At 51.4% G+C, this 21,232-nt stretch overlaps 1 protein-coding gene across 12 annotated transcripts in view; it reads left to right on the top strand.

The window, feature by feature from the left end:
• Nucleotides 1–21,232, top strand: part of Ank1 (ankyrin 1) — a 190,189-nt gene that overhangs the window by 86,282 nt on the left and 82,675 nt on the right. For 9 of the 12 annotated variants that reach the window (XR_013045395.1, XR_013045396.1, XM_076553626.1 and 6 more), the window contains exon 2: nucleotides 15,504–15,605. Coding sequence is in view for 10 of the 12 variants with exons in the window: in XM_076553626.1 (XP_076409741.1) it covers nucleotides 15,504–15,605 (102 nt within the window). In the remaining 2 variants the exon portion in view is untranslated. Of the gene's footprint in view, nucleotides 1–7,911; nucleotides 8,079–15,503; nucleotides 15,606–21,232 lie in introns of those variants that run through there. The other 3 variants (XM_076553632.1, XM_076553630.1, XM_076553634.1) reach the window with 2 other exon arrangements.

The raw sequence follows: 21,232 nt of genomic DNA, 5'->3' as shown, positions 1-21,232 counted from the left end.
CCTCCAGCCCCTCTGAGAGAACTAAGCCCAGACCCCTGTGTCAACCTTGGGTGATGTGGGGGCAGGTTACTTGGGGTGTCTATGTCTCTGCTGCTGCTTTTGTAGAGAGTGGGGGGGGGGGGGGCGGGTAATGATAGTAGGTACCTGGAGGAGGCCGAGGATTAAACATGTCATGCCATCTGAAGTGCTTTGAACAGTGTCTGGCTCATACATTTCAGTGATTCTTTTCAGAGCCTTCCCCTTCCTGCTCTTTTATCCACATTTCATTGTCACCAAAGGGAGTCATCCTGGGCCAGTGCTGTGGCAGGCGTCCAAATCCTGGTCCTTGGTGCTCCTTTCCTGGTGGCAGACGTCGGGGCACGAGCCCCTCTGGAGCTGCAGGCCGCCATTGCTGTGGCTGGCGGTGGGCCATTCGTCTTCTGCCTCTTGAAGAGGACTTGTTCAGTCATAGGAGGGGTCTAAGTGGGTCACTGTTTGGCTCTGCCTGCTCCACAGGCTTGTCCCTTTGGGGCAGGCTTGCATTTCCAAGGGAGGGAAGAGCCCCAGCCTGCCCCCAGGTGAGTGTTACCCATAGAACTGTGCGAGAGCATCCTCCACTATTCCTCAAGAACGGCAGGACTCACTGCAAGTCGTCCAGTCCGTTTAGCACCTTAAAAAAGAGTCCATGTCAGCAGGGTGGGTGCCAGTGTAGCGTCGCAATTTCCCCAGCGTGGGTGTTTTTTTTTTTTCCCCACAGTAGCAGGTTGGAGAGAAACTGTCCTTAACGTTTGGAAACACCAGAGATAGTTTAGTAAGTGGGACCACCCTGGCAAAGCAGCTCACATGCGGCTCCAAATGTGTTCCGTTTCCCTACAGTTCCCCGTCAGCAGCTCATTTCTGAAGCATCAGCCGCACACACAGCCAGCTCCTGTCCACAGGAGACAAGCAGAGCTATGTGGCATGGGCCCCTGCCCTCGGTGATGGGGATGCTCTTAGAAGCGTATTTATGCCCGGGGTTAAAGCACTCTGGAGGCTGGGACAGGATGATTGTTGTGAGCTCAAGGTCAGCCTGGACTACAGTGAGCTCCAGAAACAGCCTGGATAACTGTGTGAGACCTCATCTGCTAAAAATAAATAAATAAATAAATAAATAAATAAACAAAGTCTGCACCTCCCGTCATCCCCACATCTTCTCTCCCTTAACAAGGAGGTAGGGACCATGGCAGAACTGAGTACCTCAAATGCCTCCCATGGGCCTGGACTTGGCCATGTATCTCATGGAGGGAGTGGGGAAAGTCAGAGAGGTGAGGAATGGGGTATGGTTCTTTCTAGATGCATGGCCCAGAGCTCTTGGATGGGACGTAAGAAAAGAGTGAAACTACCTTAGAAAACAGTGGTTCTGAGGATGTCCTAACAGGGCCATAATAGCTCATGGAGCAATACATAATAGCTCATGGAGCAGGGCATAATAGCTCATGAACAGTTTAGCCTACCAGCTTTGAAGGTGGGTTGTTTTGCCCAGATATGGCTCTCTTTAAAATGGGAAGAGATTAAATTCATTGAGATGCTAACTCAGCTGCTATGTATGGTGTCTCTGATTGTGGCAGCATCATGCCAATACTCACATATGTTGTTTTGGCCAAGTCTGGAAGAAGCTTGTGTTTGGTTGAGCTGGGACTCAGTTTGGTCCTGTTCATCTCTAGGAAGGTACTGTCTCCCTGCTGGGCCTGTGAGTTCCAAAGTGAGAGGATCTGTAAGGAGGCCTTGCCCTCTCCTCACTCCTGGTGGCCCCAAGGGGAATGTTTTCGTGCTCAAGGCATGTCATTCTTTAGGAATTCCAGTTCCCTCTCCTACCAAAAAGAAAAGGGGAGATTACAGTTTGGATCTGCGTTTGTACAGGAAACAGTCTGTGCTCTTCATCTGGCATTTTGATGAGCTGCAGTGACATTGGAACCTGTTTAAGGCTCACTATTGGGAAAATAATTCTGTCTCCTGCAGACTTGCCACTTGGTCTAATCTCCAGCCCTCTTCTCTCCAGACTAGGGACTGGGTTTCCCAGGTGCTGAGTACAGTGGCCGCCAGGGAGGTCACGCTTGGCTTGGATGTTATTGGCAAATTCTTGGTTGGAGTCTCCGCAGTGCTAGAAGGGGCAGGTGTTCCAGAACATATGATATTTGAAAGATATACAAAAACATGGAGTTTTCACACGAGGATTCAGAGGTATAAAAAAAAAAAAAAAAAAAAAAAGCTTAGCACTGAGAAGACACAGCCAGCACAGACAAGTCTTCCAACTTATGGGCTCGTTCAGACTCAAATACCGCCAACGCTGTGCCAACCAGTCGGCCTGTAACTCAAGCCGTCCTGTGTCACATCTGATTCCAGGAACTGGGAAACCCCCATGTGTATGTGAGGAGAAAGTCCTGGATTCCATCACACTCTGACACCCCCACACCGTGATTATCTCCAATTTGCCAAAGGCCCCATGGAATCCATGCAGAGTTTTTCTTATGAGTTTAAAAATAGACTCCAAGGTGTCCAACCCTCTTAAAAGGAACATGACAGACATTAGTGCCAACCCTGTGGGACCTGATACCCAGCCCCGGTCACCTCCCTAAATAGTCCCCCACATGCCACCACTGCACTCCGGGAGGCTGGGTGCCCAGGGTTACCCTTTTAGCTACTGGGAGCTCACCACAGACTGTGAAAGAGGAACAGCCAGGGTTTTCTCTCTCTTTTCCTGCTGCCCTGATATGAGTGTCCAGAGGAGCCACGTGGGCATAAGGCAGCCATGCTGTGTTTCTTATGCAACTCTACGTAACATTTAGATAGCTACTTATTTTGCTGAGGGCCTCATGCATACTAAGTACAGACTGTACCACTGAACTGCACCCTTAGCCATTCAACAGAACAAAACATTCAATGTTTTCTGAAACATTCATGAAGATCCTTCCTAGTTACTTGGTGAGGAGAGTGTTGGAGGCAGTTATATATGTGAGGAAGAACGCTTTTGTGGCCCTGACACTCCTGATGCCTCCCACACTCCACTGGGTGGTCCACTCCCGCCTCCTAAGGGTGATAAACCTCCTGTCTTTCTCAGTAAAGGGCGGAGTACCTCAGACACGCCCTTATCAATGGTGCCCAGAGTCCCTAGGAGCCAGGGTGACTCCCTGTGTGGGTGATGGACAGACTGATAGAGAAGGGACTAGAGCAAAGCTGTTCCTGTGGATGAGCAGGACGATGCTACAAGGGGCCATCAGATGGGCCCTTGACTGGGGGTACCAGGTCCACAGAGCTGCATCTTGAGAGCTGTTTGGTAGCATAGAAAATTGCACATGGAAGACAGCGTATGCAAAGCCCAGAGATCTGGGGACCCTTGGGGTCCTCTTTTAGGACCCAGTTTTTCCAGGGTAGAAACCAGATCAGAGGCACTCTCTAGACATCTGAGAGAAAGGTTTAGAAAAAGCCTCAGCTGGGAAGAAAAGAGAGAGAGAGAGAGAGAGAGAGAGAGAGAGAGAGAGAGAGAGAGAGAGAGAGAGAGAGGATGTGTCAGCTGTCACTGAGCAGGTGCCTACCAGGTATCAGAGAGCAGCGGGCATTTTCATGTCTGCCATGTGACCCTTGGACAGGTAGACAGAATTGATTTTGCTTCCCTGCTGTGGAAGGCAGTGTTCAGAAATGCATTCTTCCTCATGGAAGCATGTCAGCTCACCCACAGTGTGACCTGCTCACAGCCAGGGTGTAAAGCTACCTAGGAAAGCAGATTTCTGTTGCTGTCAAGTGAGTTCCAAGTCTTTACTATTTCATGGAAAGTTATAGCAGGGCAGCTGGGGTGGGGCCTGAGGCGCTGGGACGCTCACTGCCTTTGCCCTGGTTCATAACTCTGATGCCCTGTTCTATGGGAGAGCCATCTTGCATACCATATTAGTCAGCAAAGCTCACCCCTATACCTCAGCATCCTGGAGGCTTGTTGAGCTGAGAACCTCGTTCTCTTGGGACTCTGTTTCAGGCTTCTGAACAAACAAACCATCCCAAAAGTGTTCTCCCAAGTTTAAGAAGAGCTAAAGAATGAATAGCCCCTGGGGTGGGTAGGGAGGCCAGGCACAGCCTATAAAATGTCCGTCAACCTGGGAACTTCCCACTTTACCAAGCCGCCTACCCTCCCCCTCCGTGAGACAAGGCCTCACTGTGTAGACTGGACGGGCCGAGAATTCACTATCCTCCAACCTCAGCTCCTGAGGGGAGCAGAGATGTCTAAGCAAGTCCAGCTAGTCTCTCCTCCTCCTAGTGTGGTCTCCTTGACATGGTTTCAAGCGACTCCATTCCTCAGCTGAGACCCTAGCACTTCATTATGCTTTTCAAGTGAGGGAACTATGGAAAGACTGGAAAGAATTTGACAAGCTTGGGGAAGCTGCAGAGCCTGGGAAACTATGGGCTAGAAGAGGGAGTCTAGAAGTGTTGCCAGCAGCTTCTGCCTTTACTTCAGCCCACCAGTTCTGCTGTGAGTTGGGGAAGATCCCCATGGATACTATGAGCAGCTATTCTGGGCACAGTAGGCACAACAAGCTTTGGAAAGTGTAGCATCTTGATGTAGGATAAACACGGGAGATGAGAAAGAGCGAGACCATATTTGTGGTCCAAGAGTGTAGTAACAATGGTGGCTAGAAACGATGTCTCTGAGTCCCCAGGGCCCAAATAGAACCTTGGAAATCTATCTACCAGTTTCCATTGTCATCCCCATGACACGCGTTTATGAATTGTGAGTCGAATTGTCTCTTCCCTTGCAGCTAGAATGTTTTGTCCGGCCTGGTCGTTTCTACATCACTTCCATCCCATGGCATATAGCATCCTGATGACATGTAGGCATGGACTGTAATGTCAGCCTTGAAAATCAGCCCAGCTCTGTTCCAGTCGTACCGAGAATGAGTAGGGAATACAGACCGTGAGGATCTAGCCATCTCTGCAGTGGGGTGCTTATAATTCAGTCATGGTGTGAGGCTACCGAGCTTGGGAAAGGACACTGGGGAATTCAAGTTTCTCAGAGGCTAACTCTAGGCCCGGAGGAGCACATGCCTTGAGAGCCAGCTTTTCTTTTGTGTTGATCTTCAGTATTCCTTTCAACTCAGGACTTACTGAACAGCATGCCTGTGGGTGTATCGTTCCTTCCCCTCTCCGACCTTGGTTGATCTTTTCCATTCGTAGCTTTCAGAATCTCAATCCCAATGGGGGTATGGATATTTCCAAAATTCTTGTCGGTCCTGGGTACAAAAGTCCTTTCACAATCTCAGTGGCTTTTCCTTTCCATGCATAGTCACGTGGGCTGTGCGCAATTTCTGGCCCACTGAGGGTATCTCATCATTTTGTCTGTGGTTGTATATAATCCACACCGTTATAAACCACAAAGAGTACCGGGCTTGGGAATGATAGAATTAGATTTCAAAATTGGACTGAGAGCTTTTGGTATTAATCCTTGAATGTTTCACTCATAAGATTTCAGCTAACACTACTTTTCAGACAGATACTCTGAATAGAAGGAACTTTATAAACAAAAGGCCATGACTGTAGTTCAGAGGTAGAGTGTTTTCCTAGTGTGCACAAGGCCCTAGTTTGATTCCTAGCATGATTCACATGCGCGCGCACATACACACACACACACACACATACACACACACACACAGATATTAAATAGGAATAAATAATTCGGTTTTAAGATGAGCAAAAGATATGAACAAATACATTGCTAAAAAAGAGAGGTAGATAACAGGTGTGTACCTGAAAAGATATTATTACTTATGAAGGGAAATACAAATTAAAACCACCGTGAGATATTGCCATATATCTGTTAGGATGTCTAACCTAAGAATGTAGACCAGCAGGCAGGAGGCAGATAATTGACCAAAGGGGCCCCAAGAAACCTTGGAAGCGATCTGTATGTTCCTTATTTTAATTGTAGTGATGGTATTCTAGAGGTATGCGAATATCAGAACTTACCAAATTGTGCATGGTAAATATGCAATTCCTAATAAGTTAGTCACACTTCAGATAGCTTGAAAACAGCCTCTCAGTGCTTTCTGTAAGTCACGTGATTTTTCTGAAAGTAAAAAACAAAACAAGTTATTTATCTTCCATTTGAGCAGGGTGCTTTCTCTCTCTAAATATTAATGTTAGAAGGGAGCTGTGCTATCTATCCCCTGGGATGCTCACTGGGCTGCAATCAGAACTGTTCCGGTAACCATAACTTATTCATTGAAGCTCTCTGTGCAGTGGCTTTGGGTAGACCTGAGAGGCAGTTTTAAGGAGCACAGGGCCAGGAGATCTATAGGATGTCCTGTATTTCAGCAATGGGGAAGACGGTAACACTTGCAGTTTGGTTCAGCACTATGGGCATTTCCCAGAGTCTTGAAGAGTGTGCCTGTCTTCAAATTCAGCCTGCATTGGTGTTGGGGGCCTCGGGCCTGGAGACCTGTGATATTTCTGACTTCAAATAGATCTGGTTGCATTGGTATGCCTCTTGGACAACTCTTGCTCATTACTGATACCGTCTCTTTGACAAACGCCTTAGTCTGTTCCATGGTCTCCCAGTCATCTCCTTTGTTCTCCCGGCACTGCACACTTTCTTTTTATTTTGCATGTATGTGATGTGTATGTGTTTGTATGTGGATGCATGTGTGTGTATGTGTGTGTGTAGGCTCGTTGTATGAGCCCATGTGTGTGGAACACCAAAGTTGTTGTCAGGTGTTTCTCTTGACTTCACTTTCTTTATTAAGGCAGAGTTTCTCACAGAGCCCAGAGCTTGCCTGTTAATTCCAGAGAGTCTGGCTAGCCAGCGTCCCCGGGAATCCCCCGACTTTCCAACTCAAATGCTGGGATTCCATGAGGCCACCAGGTCTGTCTGGCTTTTGTATGAGTTCTGGGGATCTGAACCTCACGTTTTTATGGCAGACCTTATCTACTGAGCCATTTCCCAAGCCCACTGCCCACTTTCCTTAGGAACCTTGACAGGGCTATTCATGGAATGATCAGTTTGGCTGGGGCCCCCTGAGCCTTTGTTTCCTGGTGGTGGGTGACCTTGGCCTGCACTATGGACCTCTGAACCCAGCGTTGTCCAGCTCACAGGTGACTGAGGTCTAAGTGAGATAATGTCCATTAGTGTACAGGTGTCCTGCATTCTCACTTCACACAAGACACTGCTGGACAAGCCCCACAGCAGGGTTGGTAAAAGAGCGTTTGTGTGATGTCAACTGTCACTGGAGGAGACAGAGCAAGAACCCATGTCGCCTGGGGCAGCTTTTCCTGACCATTTCTCATCAGTCGGTTGGCCTGGCTTGTGAAAGTTATCAGTGTCACTCCCAACACTACACCAGCCCCTGACATGCTTTTGACACCACCACCCCCTGAAATGACCACAGGAAAAGGTGGGTAACCGTCCCAGAGCAGAAACCTGGGTACTTCAACCAGGCCACCTCAAAACGGGAGGCCGTAGTAACGCGCCTGTCCTTAGCTCCTCGGCTTCATTCACTGGGGCTCTGGCACAGACTCTGGAATAAGCTCTTTAATCTAGAGCCTCGGATATGATGGAAGAGCTGGAAATATACAAATCAGCCACGGGGCGCAAACAGACTTTGCTGAGCTCACGCTGGCCTGCGGCGGCGGCAGGTTCCCTGGCGGCCGAGGCAGGGCAAGAGCGCTGTGCAGCTTGGAGCTCCTTGGCTGCATTGGCCGCGTGTGCCCGGCTCCAGCTTCAGCAGCCGCACCTGCAGCTCGGTGGCCTGTGGGGCTCGGTGGTGGCGGGGCCTGTTCCCGCGCCCCCCTCCCATCCCCACCCCCGAACGTGGCGAAGGCGGCGATCGTGGCGCTGCGCTTTCCCGCCTGGCGCGTTAATGGAGTGAAAATGACCCGGTGGCGTTAGCGGCGCGCAGGGTCGGGGCGCCGGAGCAGGCGTGCGCGGAGGGGGGTGGGGGGCGGCTGTATTTTTAGCCAGATGCCTCGTAAGTTGCCCGCGCGCCCCGCGCCGCCCAGCAGATAACAGCCGAGGGAGCTCCGGTGTCAGCGGGCGCCGGGCGATGGCAGCACGGCCGCGCAGGTTGGGGACAGACCCCGCGGTGAGTGTCCGGCGGCGGCGGCGGCGGCCGCGTGGGTGAGGGGGCGGGGGGCGGGAGGGCAGGGGGCGGGGGACAGGGGCGGTACGCGCCAACTTTCCCGGTCACGGCCGGGGACGTGCTGGGTCTGCCCTTCTGCTGCCTCACGCCGTGGCTCCGCCGGATCCAGAGGAAAATTCCTCAGGCCTGGAGGCTGCTGCCTGCCATCCTAGGCTGGGCCCAGAAGACGCCCCGCGGGCACGACCTGTAGCTGGCCCGAGCCAGTGGGCAGCTGCGCTGGGGCGTGTTGCCCCTCACTTAGCAGCAGAGCCAGGGTCCTGTGGGTTTAGCTGTAAGCGCCGCATGTTGGTCCCGACCCTGGGCCGGAGCAGTGGCAAGCCTGACCCCAAGTCTTTAGAAACCCTCAAGTCCCCGACGTCCCCTAGGGAGCAGAAATGAATGGGGCACAGGAAAGGAGATCTGTGCATGCCAGAGCCCGCCTTTGTATTATTCTTGTTTTAACAATGGGAAAACTAGGGTCTGACAACTTGAAGGGGCGCCAGGCTTCAGGCGGAAAGCAGGCATTGCGAACTGACAGGCAGGTCTTCCCCAGGTGGGCCCACCCAGCTTTGCACACACGGGCACCACCACCTAGCCTCCAAGGCAGGATGGGTCCCGCAGGGTTGTTCTGGGACCCAAAGGGAACCCAGGGCGGCCACCACTCACACAGCTGCTTCTTTGGTGGCAGCTGATTTCCATTTCATCGTTGCCAGCTGTGGTCTGGTTGGGGTTCTGGGGACACTTCGCTAAGCTATTGACAGCCTAGTTTTCTGGAAAAAAAAATCATAAAAGTGTTGGTGGCCCAGACCTACGTCTGTTTCTACATAATACAGGAAATTAACGCCAGGGCTGCACAGAAGCTGGAACACTGTACTTGAACGTGAGGCCTGGAGGAGCAGACCTGGCTTGGGCTGTCACGGGTGGAACCCAGGCCCTCATACATTCTAGGGGAACACTCTATCACTGAGCTATCTCCCGGCCTGTCTTGCTTAGTCTTCTGGATGAGCCACCCTACCCCCACCAACTCCGCCCCTGGCCACCCAGGAACTGTGAGACTGTCTGTCTTTCCCGGAGTTCCCACGATGGCTTTGCCAATGAAGCCCCATTCAGCACAGCTTCGTTTCTACCCATCTTTTCAGAGGGGAATTGGATGCTCAAGGCCTTGAGCGAGGAAGTGAGGATCTGCTGCTGTAAGGGAAGGGTAGGCCTTCTCAAACCCCAGAGGAGGTGTGAGCAGGGAGACCACAGTGGGAAATGAAACGGTGTCCAGCCTGCAGTGAGTTTGGAGCCATGCTTGGAGTTACAGGGATGTAACTGACGTCCATTATCATGCTCCTGGAGTCTCGCTCCCAGAACACTGGTCTCCAACTACAAGTGTTAGAGTCTGAGTATTCCAGGTAACCAGGGCTAACCCAGTTTTGTAACCCTCTCTAACTGGAGTCCCAGCAACAATTCTGTCCCCTTCTTTCCTCTCCCATTTCCTTCCTTCCAATGTGCACACACCCTCCGAAGGCAAGCTAGTGTCCTCTCGCTAGAGCTGAACGTGAGAGGAGCCCTGTGAGCATTTGAAAAACGAGAGCAGAACGCTTAAGAGAGACACCCTGGAAACACACTAGCTAGATTCAAACCCTGGTCAATCCGCTGCTAGCTGTGCAAACGGACCAGTCAGTCACTTCACTTCTTGGTGAGCTGGCCACTTCATCTGGTGAAAGAGCAAGAGGGTGAAGAACGCGCCTCATGGAGCTCCTGGGAGGAGCAAATTAACTGGTGTTGAATACTTAAAACATAAGGAGAGCCCTGAGCTTGCATTGAAAGTTCGGGGGCATCGCGTGGATTGAGCAGAGGGGATACATAAGAACATGTATGCTGTGTACTCTCTATCCCGATGCACGCATGTGCACACATGCATGGTGGGGGGGGGCAGAAGAGAGAGGAAGGGGGGAGATGAAAATGTGAGGAAGGGACAAAGACACTGCACCCTGAATAGGGCATCCGGGGAGTGTGATCGCCTCCATAACCAACTGAGAACGTGAGCCATCTGTGGATTGACTTCCTGTGACAGAGAGCAGGCCTTCTCTGGGAACCCCAGTCCAGCCTTCTCTCACATTGCAGCCTCCCGAGGCTACATGGCAGGGGATGAATGGACTTCAAGAGGGCCAGCAACTTTGTTCTAGATGATCAGAGGCGAGGCGCCTGAAGCGTTTTGCTACTTTTGCTCTGCTGGTTGGTATTTCGGGTCAGTGTTTTCAATGGAAGGTGTTGGGTTCTTTTGACCCCATCTGCCCCGTTAAAGCATTTAGACAGTTCCTGTGTGCATCAGGCACAGGAAGTTAAACTGGAGTAGATGAACTAGACAGATGGGCAGTGGGGGAGGGGAGGGTTGGGAGAATAAGATAGTGGAGACAAGTCTTGTGCGCCAACTAAAACCATCATTGCTCGGCAGCCTGAGCGTCATCTGCCCTCTAGGGGGCGCTCATGAATGAGTGTGGAGCAAAGCCGTGCCCCCCTGTTATGCCAATGGCCACTTTATAACTCAGCCACTGTGTCCCAAGGTTTTTCTCTTTCTCTCTCCCTCTCTTTTATTCCTCCCACTCCCGACGGGATACCAGACTTGAAACAGAACCTCGGTAAATCCATTGTAGAGTCAGAGGGCGTGGCACATGGTAGCCGGTGGGAGTGCATCATTATGGGCACCTCACCTCGAGGATGCCGCTGGGTCCTGACTACTCTGTCCTTTCAGGAAACTAAAAGGACACAAAGGGACACAGCCGCAGCAGCTGTACCTTGCCTCTGACTATCCAGGTGGCATCAGTCATTCTTTCTATGTCCATAGCTCTTCATTTCATCATCTGTGAGGAAAAAAAGGAGGAGGAGGAGGAGGCCTGGAACTAGATGATTCCTTTCTAGGCCTATGTTGGCCTTGACACAGTGCTCAGAGACAGAGCTGGGACCTGTGGGACCGACTTGAATTAAACTGCCATCTTTATGCGCCCTAGACCTGGCAAAATTGCCTGAATGGATGGACGGCCAGGTTTAAAAAGCAAAACAAAACAAAAAGCAAAATAAAACAAACACCACTGAGAAGGCACCTTGGCATCACAGGCCTTAGTCATGCAAATTGGTCTTCTTAGACCAATACTGGAGCTGTAGAATTGGGGGAATCATTCGCCTCTCCGACCTCGGTGTAGCCAACTCTAAAATGGGGATGATGATCACGCCCACCTTTCGGGCTGTGGCTAGTGTGAGCACACTTGCCTGGTATGTGCACGGCCTCCAGTTCCATGCCCAGCCTCTCCAGTGCTGGCCAGGCACTTGGCCTAAGACTTGCTGTCGTAATTGTCCGGGCTGTGCTCTAAGACGCTGCAAACACCCTCTAGCCACTCTGCTGCAGATTGGCTCCTGCTCACCTGCTTGTCTGTCACACTCTTCCCTATCATCGGGGCTTTGGACAGGCAATGGGATCTGAGATTGCTTCTATTTTTATCCCTCCCACTTTCAGGTTTTTCTCCCGAATCCCATTATTGTTGTGCTGTGAAAAGACAGCTCATTGGTAGAAAGAATGCCTCTTTAACGCTCTTCTTCTTGGGAGATAAATAATGTGTTTTCCAGCTAGTTGAATTCAGAAAGCCCTTCTGAGTCAGCAGTCAGCGCTATCATCTGAGGGAGACGCTGTGGGTCCGAGTCTGCTGAGAACTGAACTTCAGATGTTCAAAATGTTTCCTCCATCTCCAATGTCCTACCAAGGGAGCCGGCTGCAGGCCAAGGGGGACAGGCCTTGGCTTTGCAGTCGAATAACGCTTCGAAGGGCTCAAAAGATTTAGTACCTGCCCCAAGAAGCAAACAATTAAAAAGCTAGAGAAAATGTGTTTTAGAAACATCTTTTAATCTAAAATCAAGTTCCTTTGCCATCATTTCTAGATGTAAAGATGGCAAATGCTAAACTGGGTGGTGGTAGCGCACGCCTTTAATCCCAGCACTCGGAAGGCAGAGCCAGGCGGATCTCTGTGAGTTCGAGGCCAGCCTGGGCTACAGAGAGAGATTCAGGACAGGCTCCAAAACTACACAGAGAAACCCTGTCTCAAAAAACCAAAAAAGGAAAGGAAGGAAGGAAGGAGGGAGGGAGGGAGGGAGGGAGGGAGGGAGGAAGGAAGGAAGGAAGGAAGGAAGGAAGGAAGGAAGGAAGGAAGGAAGGAAGGAAGGAAGGAAGGAAGGAAGGAGGCAAATGTTAACATCCAGGAGCAGCGTCCTCCAGCCGAGGTACTCAGGAAAGCCTTGAAGGCAAACAAGATGGATGCCCAGACCAGAGTGAGACAGAGCCCTGGGGTCCATAAAGTAGCCAGGTGCAGGCCTAGAGAGATAAGGCACCAAAATGCCACAGGGCATCAGAAAGGAGAGAAGCGGGCGTCAGGAGAGATGCGGGCGTCAGGAGAGACGCGGGCCTCCTGACTCCATGGTGCAGGTTGTGAGCGGGCAGCCTCGGGGCTTGGATTTGAACATACAGAGTAGGTATATACATGGGCCTGAGGAAGACAGACTTGGGGACAGCCTTCAGTTCTCAAGTTGGCTTCTCACCACGGCTTGCGCTTGCTGTTGATGGGGGCGTGGCCGGCGTTGGACCGTTTAGCAGTATTTGAGATTTGGTGGTTATGGACTGCACGTCTTCTGAGTTTAGGGCGGCTGAGCATTAGCATGCCTATTAGTTTTCTGCAGCCGTGATGCCAGCCCACCCAAACTAGGTATCGTCAAACAATAGGAGTTTGTTCCCCACCAGGCAGGATAACCGGAAGTCTAAGTGAAGCCGGAGCAGGACCACGCTCCTTGCACGAGGGAGGCTTTTCTGTGCTCTGTCCTCTTCAAGGCCACCTGGCTTATGGCTCCAGCCTCCTCTCTGCTAGTCTCCTCTGGGTGTGCCTCTGCTTCTGCTTTTCTAAGGACACTGCGTACTGGATTTAGGGCTGGCCTAAGGAATCTAGGCTGATCTCATCTCCAGAGCCACAGCTTCGTGACTTCTGCACAGACTCTCTGCAAATGAGAACATAGCACAGACTGTAGGAATAAGGGCGTTGACGTGCCTTTGTGGGCACCGTTCAGTCCACTACCGCGTGCTCCCCGAGAGTGTGCCACAGAAAAAGGAAATGGACTTACCTGCAGAAGGGAGGGCACCAGCCGTGGGGTTGTCGGGAGAAATAGTTTGCCGCCTGGCCGCTCACACATGTTAAGTGCGCTCTCGCATGTCTCATGTGCTGAGTGCTGGGCTTACCCTCTGCATTACCTGTTAATTCTCGGAAGTACCACAAGGTTCAGAAGAGCTTTCTCCCTACTGTCTTTCAAATGGGGACCCAGGACAGCTGTAGTGAGCCTTGCCTGCCCTCCAGTCCTCCGTGACCACCCTCCCCCTCCTCCATCTTGTCTGCATTAGCACTGTCCCCTCCTGCCCGGACGCTCACTCTCCGGCTGGTATTCATTTTTATACAAACTGGTGCTCTGGGCAGCAGGGTCTTGCTCTACGTGTGTCAGGTGACCAAGCGGCAGGCAAGGAAGGGGAAAAGAACTGTGCTGGGCACCTACTTGGCAAGGGCCACAGGAAACCAGCAGGAAAGCTAGGTGGTTAAGAGCCTGGATGCCAGGTGGTGGTGGTGCATGCCTTTAATCCCAGCACTCAGGAGGCAGAGGCAGGCAGATCTCTGTGAGTTCGAGGCCAGCCTGGGCTACAGAGCGAGTCCCAGGAAAGGCGCAAAGCTACAAAGAGAAACCCTGTCTCGAAAAACCAAAAAAAAAAAAAAAAAAAAAAAAAGCATGGGATTTGGGACTAGAGAGATGTCTCCAAGGTTCAGAGCACTGACTGCTTTTCCAGAGAAGCCAGGTTTGGTTCCTGACACCCACATGGCACCTCACAATTGTCCATCATTCCAATTCTGTTGGCATACTTTCAAACAAAATACTCATACACCACACACACACACACACACACACACACACACAAATCTTTGGGGGGAAAAAAAAGAGCCTAGGATTTCAGAACCACGCTGCCTACCTGGGAGTCCAGCTGTACCCCTTAGCTCAACTGTGACCTTACACCATCACCTCAGCTCTCCATTCTCCAGTGACTTCTCGTGTGAAACAGAGACTGCAGTGTTAATCTGTCGCGGAGGGGTTTTTAACTGGAGAATAATATCCACACATGTTGTTTACTTCTAAAAACACCAGGCAAGGCCCGTGCTGGCTTCTGTGCCTATGTTGCCAAGTTGTTGGCGCTGGAGGCCGCCCGTAGGATATCCTGATCCCCAGCAAGAACAGGGACCAGTCAGGCCTGGAGGTACAGCCTGCCTGCAGTCCCAGTGACTTGGGAGGCTGAGACAGGAAGATCACAGGTCCAAGGTAGGCCTAGGTTGCAGAGGGTTTGAGGCCAGCATGGGAAACTTAATGAGGCTGTGTCTCAAAATTAAAAAAGAAAAATAACGGTGGGTGTGGGGGTGCTGGGGATGTAGTTCAGTCACAGAGTGCTTACCTAGCATGTGTGAGGCCCTGGGTTCAATACCTAACAGTGGAGGGGAAAAAAAAGGAAGCCTCTGTAGCTTGGAGGCAGCCAAACCCAGCCATGTTGAGTGTTCACCATTGGAACTGGTTTGGGATCGCTCTCAGTCTTTGCAAGGATGATCATGAGTAAAAGTACCCAAAGGGAGGGACTCCTGAGCTGTAGGGCCTAGTTAGTTGTTTTCACTCTTTGGACTCTTTGGGCTCTTTGGGGGCCCACCGCACAGTTTCCAAATAAGTCAGACACAGAGGCTTATTCTTTCTTATAAATGCCTGGCCTTAGTTTGGCTTATTTCTAGCAGCTTTTGTTAACTTAAATTAGCCCGTCTACCTTTTGCCTCTGGGCTTTTTCCTTTTTTTACTTCTGTAATCTTACTTTCACTCTTACTCTGTGCCTGTGTGGTTGTGTAGCTGGCCCCTGGCATCCTCCTCTCCTTGTTCTCTTGCTCTTTCTTCTTGTTCCTCCCAGATTTCTCCTTCTATATATTATCTGTCTGCCAGCCCCACCTATCCTTTCTCCTGCCTCGATATTGGCCGTTCAGCTCTTTATTAGACCATCAGCTGTTTTAGACAGGCACAGTAACACAGCTTCACAGAGTCAAACAAATGCAACATAGAAGAATGCAACACATCTTTGCATCATTAAACAAATGTTCCACAGCATAAACAAATGTAACACATCTTCAAATAATATTCTACAACCATAAGGCAGCTGCACACCCAGACCTGGGGTGCTGACACCACAAACGGAGATGTTGTATGGACCAGGGTTTCCCAGTAGGAGGAGATGACCACACAGGACTGTAAGATGCTTGCCACATGGGGACACTCATGGCCTGTTGTCTTCTTCCACAGGCCGATGCTGCTACCAGCTTCCTGAGGGCGGCACGCTCGGGAAACCTGGACAAGGCTCTGGATCACCTGCGCAATGGAGTGGATATCAACACCTGTAACCAGGTCAGTGGGCTGAGACAGCGCATCTTCTTGGGGGAGGGGTTCCTGCCTGGTGCTGTGTCCTGAGAGCTTTGGAACTCATCCCGCCAGACCCTTCTCAGAGGCTCAGAAGTCTCTGGAGCTTCTGCTGAGATTCACTCTATATTGACATCCTTCTAGCCTAGGTCCCCTCAGGTCAGGCCAATGCAGCCTCCTGCTGTGGATCCTGCTCTTGCCTTAGAGATAACCTTTGAAAATGAGTGTAGGAGGAGCCCTAGACTGATGCTGGAGCAATGGAGGAAATCCCCGTTTCCTATGAGCAGTCCTGGGGGTCCCTGGGCATCCAACCCTCTATTTTCAACCTCTAGGGACTTGACCACTTCGGGGACCTCCTAGTAGTGGAATCCATAGTGTTTGTCCTTGGGGACCGGCCTCTTCCCTTTAGCACAATGTCCTCATGTTTGGCGTGAAAGAGGCTTGCTTGGGATCCCCAACAACAGCAATACACCCTCAGAATGCAAGTGTCCACCAGCCTCTGTGCCCTGCCAATCATCACCTCCCAGCCCCTCCAGGCCTGGCCGAAATTGTAGGATACAACCTTCTCTTTCCTAGTGCCAAGACCCCTTTAGGGTTGAGATGGCCTTGTGCTGGCTTCAATCCACAGCTCAAAGAGCAAGGAGGGTAAGGCAGGTGCTAAGTTAGGAGATGATTGCGATTCTGCCCGTGGCGGTGAACTTGGGGTGGTGGTGGTAACAGTGTGTGAGCTGGACTTGAGTTGGCCGACTGGGTGAGGAAAAGGATTCTGTCACTCCCGCATATTCACTTCCCACCCAGAAAGACCCCCAGCCACGCACACACAGACTCCTAAACACTCAGGGGCTGAGCCAGACACCCCATGTGGAGGGAGGAAAGGCTGGCTTGAAGCTGAGATTGCTGAATCCATTGCTTTGAGCAAGGAGGCGGGAATAAGGCCTGGGGACAAGGAGGAAGTCTTGGCTGATGGGTCTGAGAGAGAAACCAGGCATCCTCCATTCCACAACCCAGAAGCATCCTCTGGACTGAGTGAGCAGCCCCAAACCCCAGGGGTCCCCGAGGCTCCCTGTGTCCTAGCTTCCATGCCACTTCAAGTGGAATCAGGACCCTATGGAGGCCTTCCAAGGACTAATCCTCCTGTCTCAAAGCAACCTCTGAGCTGACATGGGGCAGCTGTGTGACAGAGGCTGGGCCTGGTTGACTGTGGCAGTGGAAGGTTTGGGGACATCAAGGAGTGACTTCGCCTTGAAGGCCCTCCTGTGGGGGCAGCTGCCATCTCTGGCTTTCCGTCTTCATCTGTCTTGCTCTAGGTGTCAGAAGATGAAGGCAGGTAGGCATGATTGGTGCGAGGTCAGCCTCCTGTCTCTTGGGCTCAGCCCCTGACAGTGCAAGGCCCGTGTGCGGGTGTGGAAGGGACCCTGTCTGAGGTTTTATTCTGGAGACCTGGCTGCCACCAGCCCCTTCCCTTTCAGAGCAGACAGCGCCTGCCACACCAAGGAAATGAAAGGTGTCAGGGACTAAGATAACTGACTGCAGTGCCAAGCCCACGGTCTGTGGCATGCACTTGCTGTTTGCAGTTAGACACGGGCTTTTGTCCTCTGCTTGGGTGCTAGGAAACCTCTGAAATGTTGGGCGTGTGATGGTGGCAAAACACCGAGGCTTCGCTTTGTGTGGACACGCCCTCCCCAAAAAGTACTCAGGTGTTTGCCCAAAGAGGATAATTACTCTAGGTCTCGTACGCAGAGGAACTTGGCTTACATAAGAGACATGAATGCCCAGGACAGATCTATTAGATCTTGTCACCATTCTGCTTACAGGAAAGAAGACACACACACCAAAGTGCATATGTATCCCCACGTGCACCAATGTCTCCATAATGCCCGCTTTTGTCCTTTATTCCAGCATCATTGGGTCTTGAGGTCCACCCCCACACCCCGTGTCTTCCTGTGTACAGGGACATAGACTAATCCTGCTCCTTCACTCCTGTGGGCAGGGAGAGCTGATCACTGAAGAATCATGCATGGCTAAGGCTCTGAAGGAAAGGTCTAGGACAGTGGTTCTCAACCTGTGCGTTGCAACCCGTGTGTGTGTGTGTGTGTGTGTGTGTGTGTGTGTGTGTGTGTGTGTGTGTAATGACCTTTTCACAGGGATCACCTAAGGCCATCAGAAAAACACAGATATTTACATTATGATTCATAACAGTAGCAAAATTACAGTTATAGGGTAGCAATAAAATAATTGCATGGTTGGGGGTCACCACAACATGAGGAGCTGAATTAAAGGGTTGAAGCATTGGGAAGGCTGAGAAGCACTGGTCTGGGATATTCCTCTAGGATACTCTGAGCAGAGGAGTAGAGAGGAGCCTTAGAGATGCCTTATGGTCCCTTACCTTAAGCAAGAGATAGAGGACTGAGAGCCGAGCTGAGGTTAATGGAGGGACAGCCAGCATGGGTGAGTGTGGACTGTCAGGGACCCAGCTGAGATAAAGTTGGACAGAGCTGCCTCTTCCCGGTAACAAGGGTTTGACATCACGCAGCTGGACAACATACCCCAGGGCCTGACAAGTGTGTGCATGTTTGTGCATTCTGTACGTGCACCTACTTGCTGCCCCAGATGTTAACCCCAAAGTTGTTCATTGGAGGGGATGGATTTGAGGGAGAGACAGAATGGTGAGGGTAAAAAGCTTAAAGGGGCTGATGCTCACTAGGAGGAAGAGGGACATTTCCATAGTGAAAAACCTGCACAACTGTATTGGTGTATCCAGGTTGACTATCTCTCCTTGCAGATGGCATGTTAAGGATTTTGATCTTTATACTGAGAGCAAGGGGAAATGAGCCTGGGATTCTAGCATAGGAGGACTGTCACCAGAGGTGTGCTATAAAGGATCACACTGTTTCCTGTGCTCCAAACAGATGGAGGCCGCACAGGGAACAGCCGGAGGGCCAGTCACAGGACTGCTGCGGTACTCCAGAAGAATATTGTAGGTAGCTTGGGTAAAAGTCATGGCTCAGGAGAAGAAATAGAGCCAACCAGCCTGGATCATGAACTGGAATTGGGGGAGGGACTTCCAGAAAGACCCTGGGAACCATCTATGGACACCAGGTATTCTGGGAGCACGCGGAGTGGGCGTGGTGAAGTCCTAAGTTGAGTAGTCTAGGGATTGAGGGCAGTGGAGACAGCCAGCAAGGAGGGGTTTTTGAGGCTGAAACTCAGAGCAGAAGGGACCTGAGACGGGTCCCCACCAGTAGCTCATTCTGGCACCATGAAAAGGGACCTAAGACATTCAGAATACAAGCTCACTGTCTGTAGTGTTTACTAAACAGCAACTGGGTGCCATCTTCCCTTGAGGGTGCTGCAGATGCCCGACAGAATACACAGGCTGAACATTATATGCTAGTAAAGGAAAGAGACAACAGGCAAGGGTATTGCTAATCGATATCTTTATCCGATGATTGATACCTAGGAGGCAAAGCCTGCTTTAGGCATGTTCTTTAGGAGATAACTCTTAAGAGGCCTGGACAAAGAAAGGGAGAGAGCCTGATGGGTTTTGGAAACGGCATTCCTAAAAGAGCGGGAAGGGTGAAAGGCCCTGAGGCAGGAAGCACTTACCTTGTCTGGGAGCAGCAGGAAGGATAGTGTGGCTGGGGTGGGATGCGCGGAGATGATCGTACTCCCACCAACCCCACCCAGCTTCATACATCCCGCTTCCGCGTCATCCAGAAATCACTCTATAGAATCAAGTGACACAGTGTGGAGACTATGGTGATTAAAAACAGACTGTAGGATGAGCCGATTGGCTTTGCACACTGCCAGCTAGCCACATGAAAGAAGCAAGCTGTCAGAAGAATCCATGCTCCTCTCTCCTAGAGTGGTCAGGTCAATATGGCACCACCGGGGTGGGGTGGGGGGTGGAGGGGGGGCATGCACTGGAGCTGAAGCAGCAAAAGACCCCCTGGGGTGGCCGCAGCAGTGATGCCCATGCAATCCCAGCGCTCAGCGCTTATGGTGGCCAGGCACTACAGAACCAGCAATGGGTAAAACCACAACCTGCCCTCAGAGAACTGAGCAGGAAGCCTCTCTGCAGCCAGGAGGACTCAGATGCGGCATTCTCCGGGTTGCGCAGGAGCCAGAAGAGATTTTGATGTCTGCCACACTTGCTTCCCAAGCTGTTGTGACACACCTACTGTAGGCCAGTGACAGGTGACAGAGCCCCACATCACGTCTTCCATTGCTCATGTGACAAGGGACAGCGGAGGAGGCGTGCAAGGGTCCCGGTGGCGTGCCAGGGGGTTGGGGGTGACATGCAGTGAAGGAGGGTGAGGAGGGCAGCCCTCCAGCCTGGGAGGCTGGCTCTAGTTCATCACAGACAGCCTGCTGTGCTCTCCTATTATCTGTGAGTTTAGAGCTCCCGACTAGCCTAGAATGGCATTAAACCACGAGGTTCCAAATTCCGCCTATACCCGACTGTCACACGGAGAACCTTCTAACTGCTCAAGCCTTGCCACCCGGGCGCAGCTCTGGGTAGTGATGAGGGGGAGAGGCTGTGTTGTCCCACATCTGGTACTGTGAGAGTCTGGCTGTCACCAAAGGAAGAGGGGGAGGCAGTGCAAGACCCGCGCCTGTGTGCTGGAGCCCGTGGCACTTCTGTTGAGAGTCTGAATCGTTTTTAAAAGGGAAATAGCGTTTGGGGCTTAGCAGGGACGACTCCATATGATGTTCATCTTGCTGATTGTGAGGGCCGGCGGACAGCTGGAAAGCAAGTTGTTCTTTGCTGCACACAGGAGTTCGTCGTGGTTTGGTTTCCTCATTGTGGATGTCTGAAGCCTGTCCCGAGTCTGGCCGCTTTGAATGCCCACTTCCGCTTGCAAGGTGGCCAGAGCCGGTGCAGGAAAAGCGAAGCCGAGAGAGGCAGAGAGCCTGCCAGACACAGCGCCGGCGCCAGCAATGGCCAGATATCTACAACACCAAAGCAGAGGCCACCACTGCTTAGACCCACCTGCCTGGGTCGGGTTGCATTTTTCTCCTTTCTTTCTTGTGAAGGAAAGAGAAGGGTAGTTGTCTGGTTCTGCTTCATAAAGATATCCATGTATATCCAACAAAGCCATCTCCCACATCCCCGAGCCTAGGGAAGGGGAGCCTAGCATGATCGGGTGTGTGGAGTGTGTGCCTTAGTGATGGGCACGCACCAGCACACACCCTACTGCAGCTGTGAAAGGAGAGAACTCGGGGCCCTCAAGTGCTTGGATTATACACATTAGGGATTAACTCTGAGCCACCAACGATGTATCTGGGTCACACTAAGGAAAGGCAGAAAAGCGCTTTCTCTTGGAGTCCTTTAGCCAAGGGCAAGTCCAGATTTGAATTCTCTACTTCATGTCCCCTGTGCTGTCTGTCCTCTGTCTGCCTGTGGTATGAATCTCACTATCTGCTTGTGTGAAGACTGTCTTTTGAACCTGTTTGTCCCTGTGTCTGTGTCTGTCTGTGTGCATCTCTTTGTCTGTCTATTGTATGAGTTGTGTGCGTCTGTCCTGTTTTTATTAAACAGCAGAGCACATCACATGGGGAAGGAATGAGACACTTTACAGAAGTCTTTAACAAACTTTTACAAGTGATTAAGT

The sequence above is a fragment of the Peromyscus maniculatus genome, chromosome 17, assembly GCF_049852395.1.
Source record: "Peromyscus maniculatus bairdii isolate BWxNUB_F1_BW_parent chromosome 17, HU_Pman_BW_mat_3.1, whole genome shotgun sequence".
Classification (NCBI taxonomy): Eukaryota; Metazoa; Chordata; class Mammalia; order Rodentia; family Cricetidae; genus Peromyscus; species Peromyscus maniculatus.
This window is presented reverse-complemented; position numbering and strand designations above follow the sequence as displayed.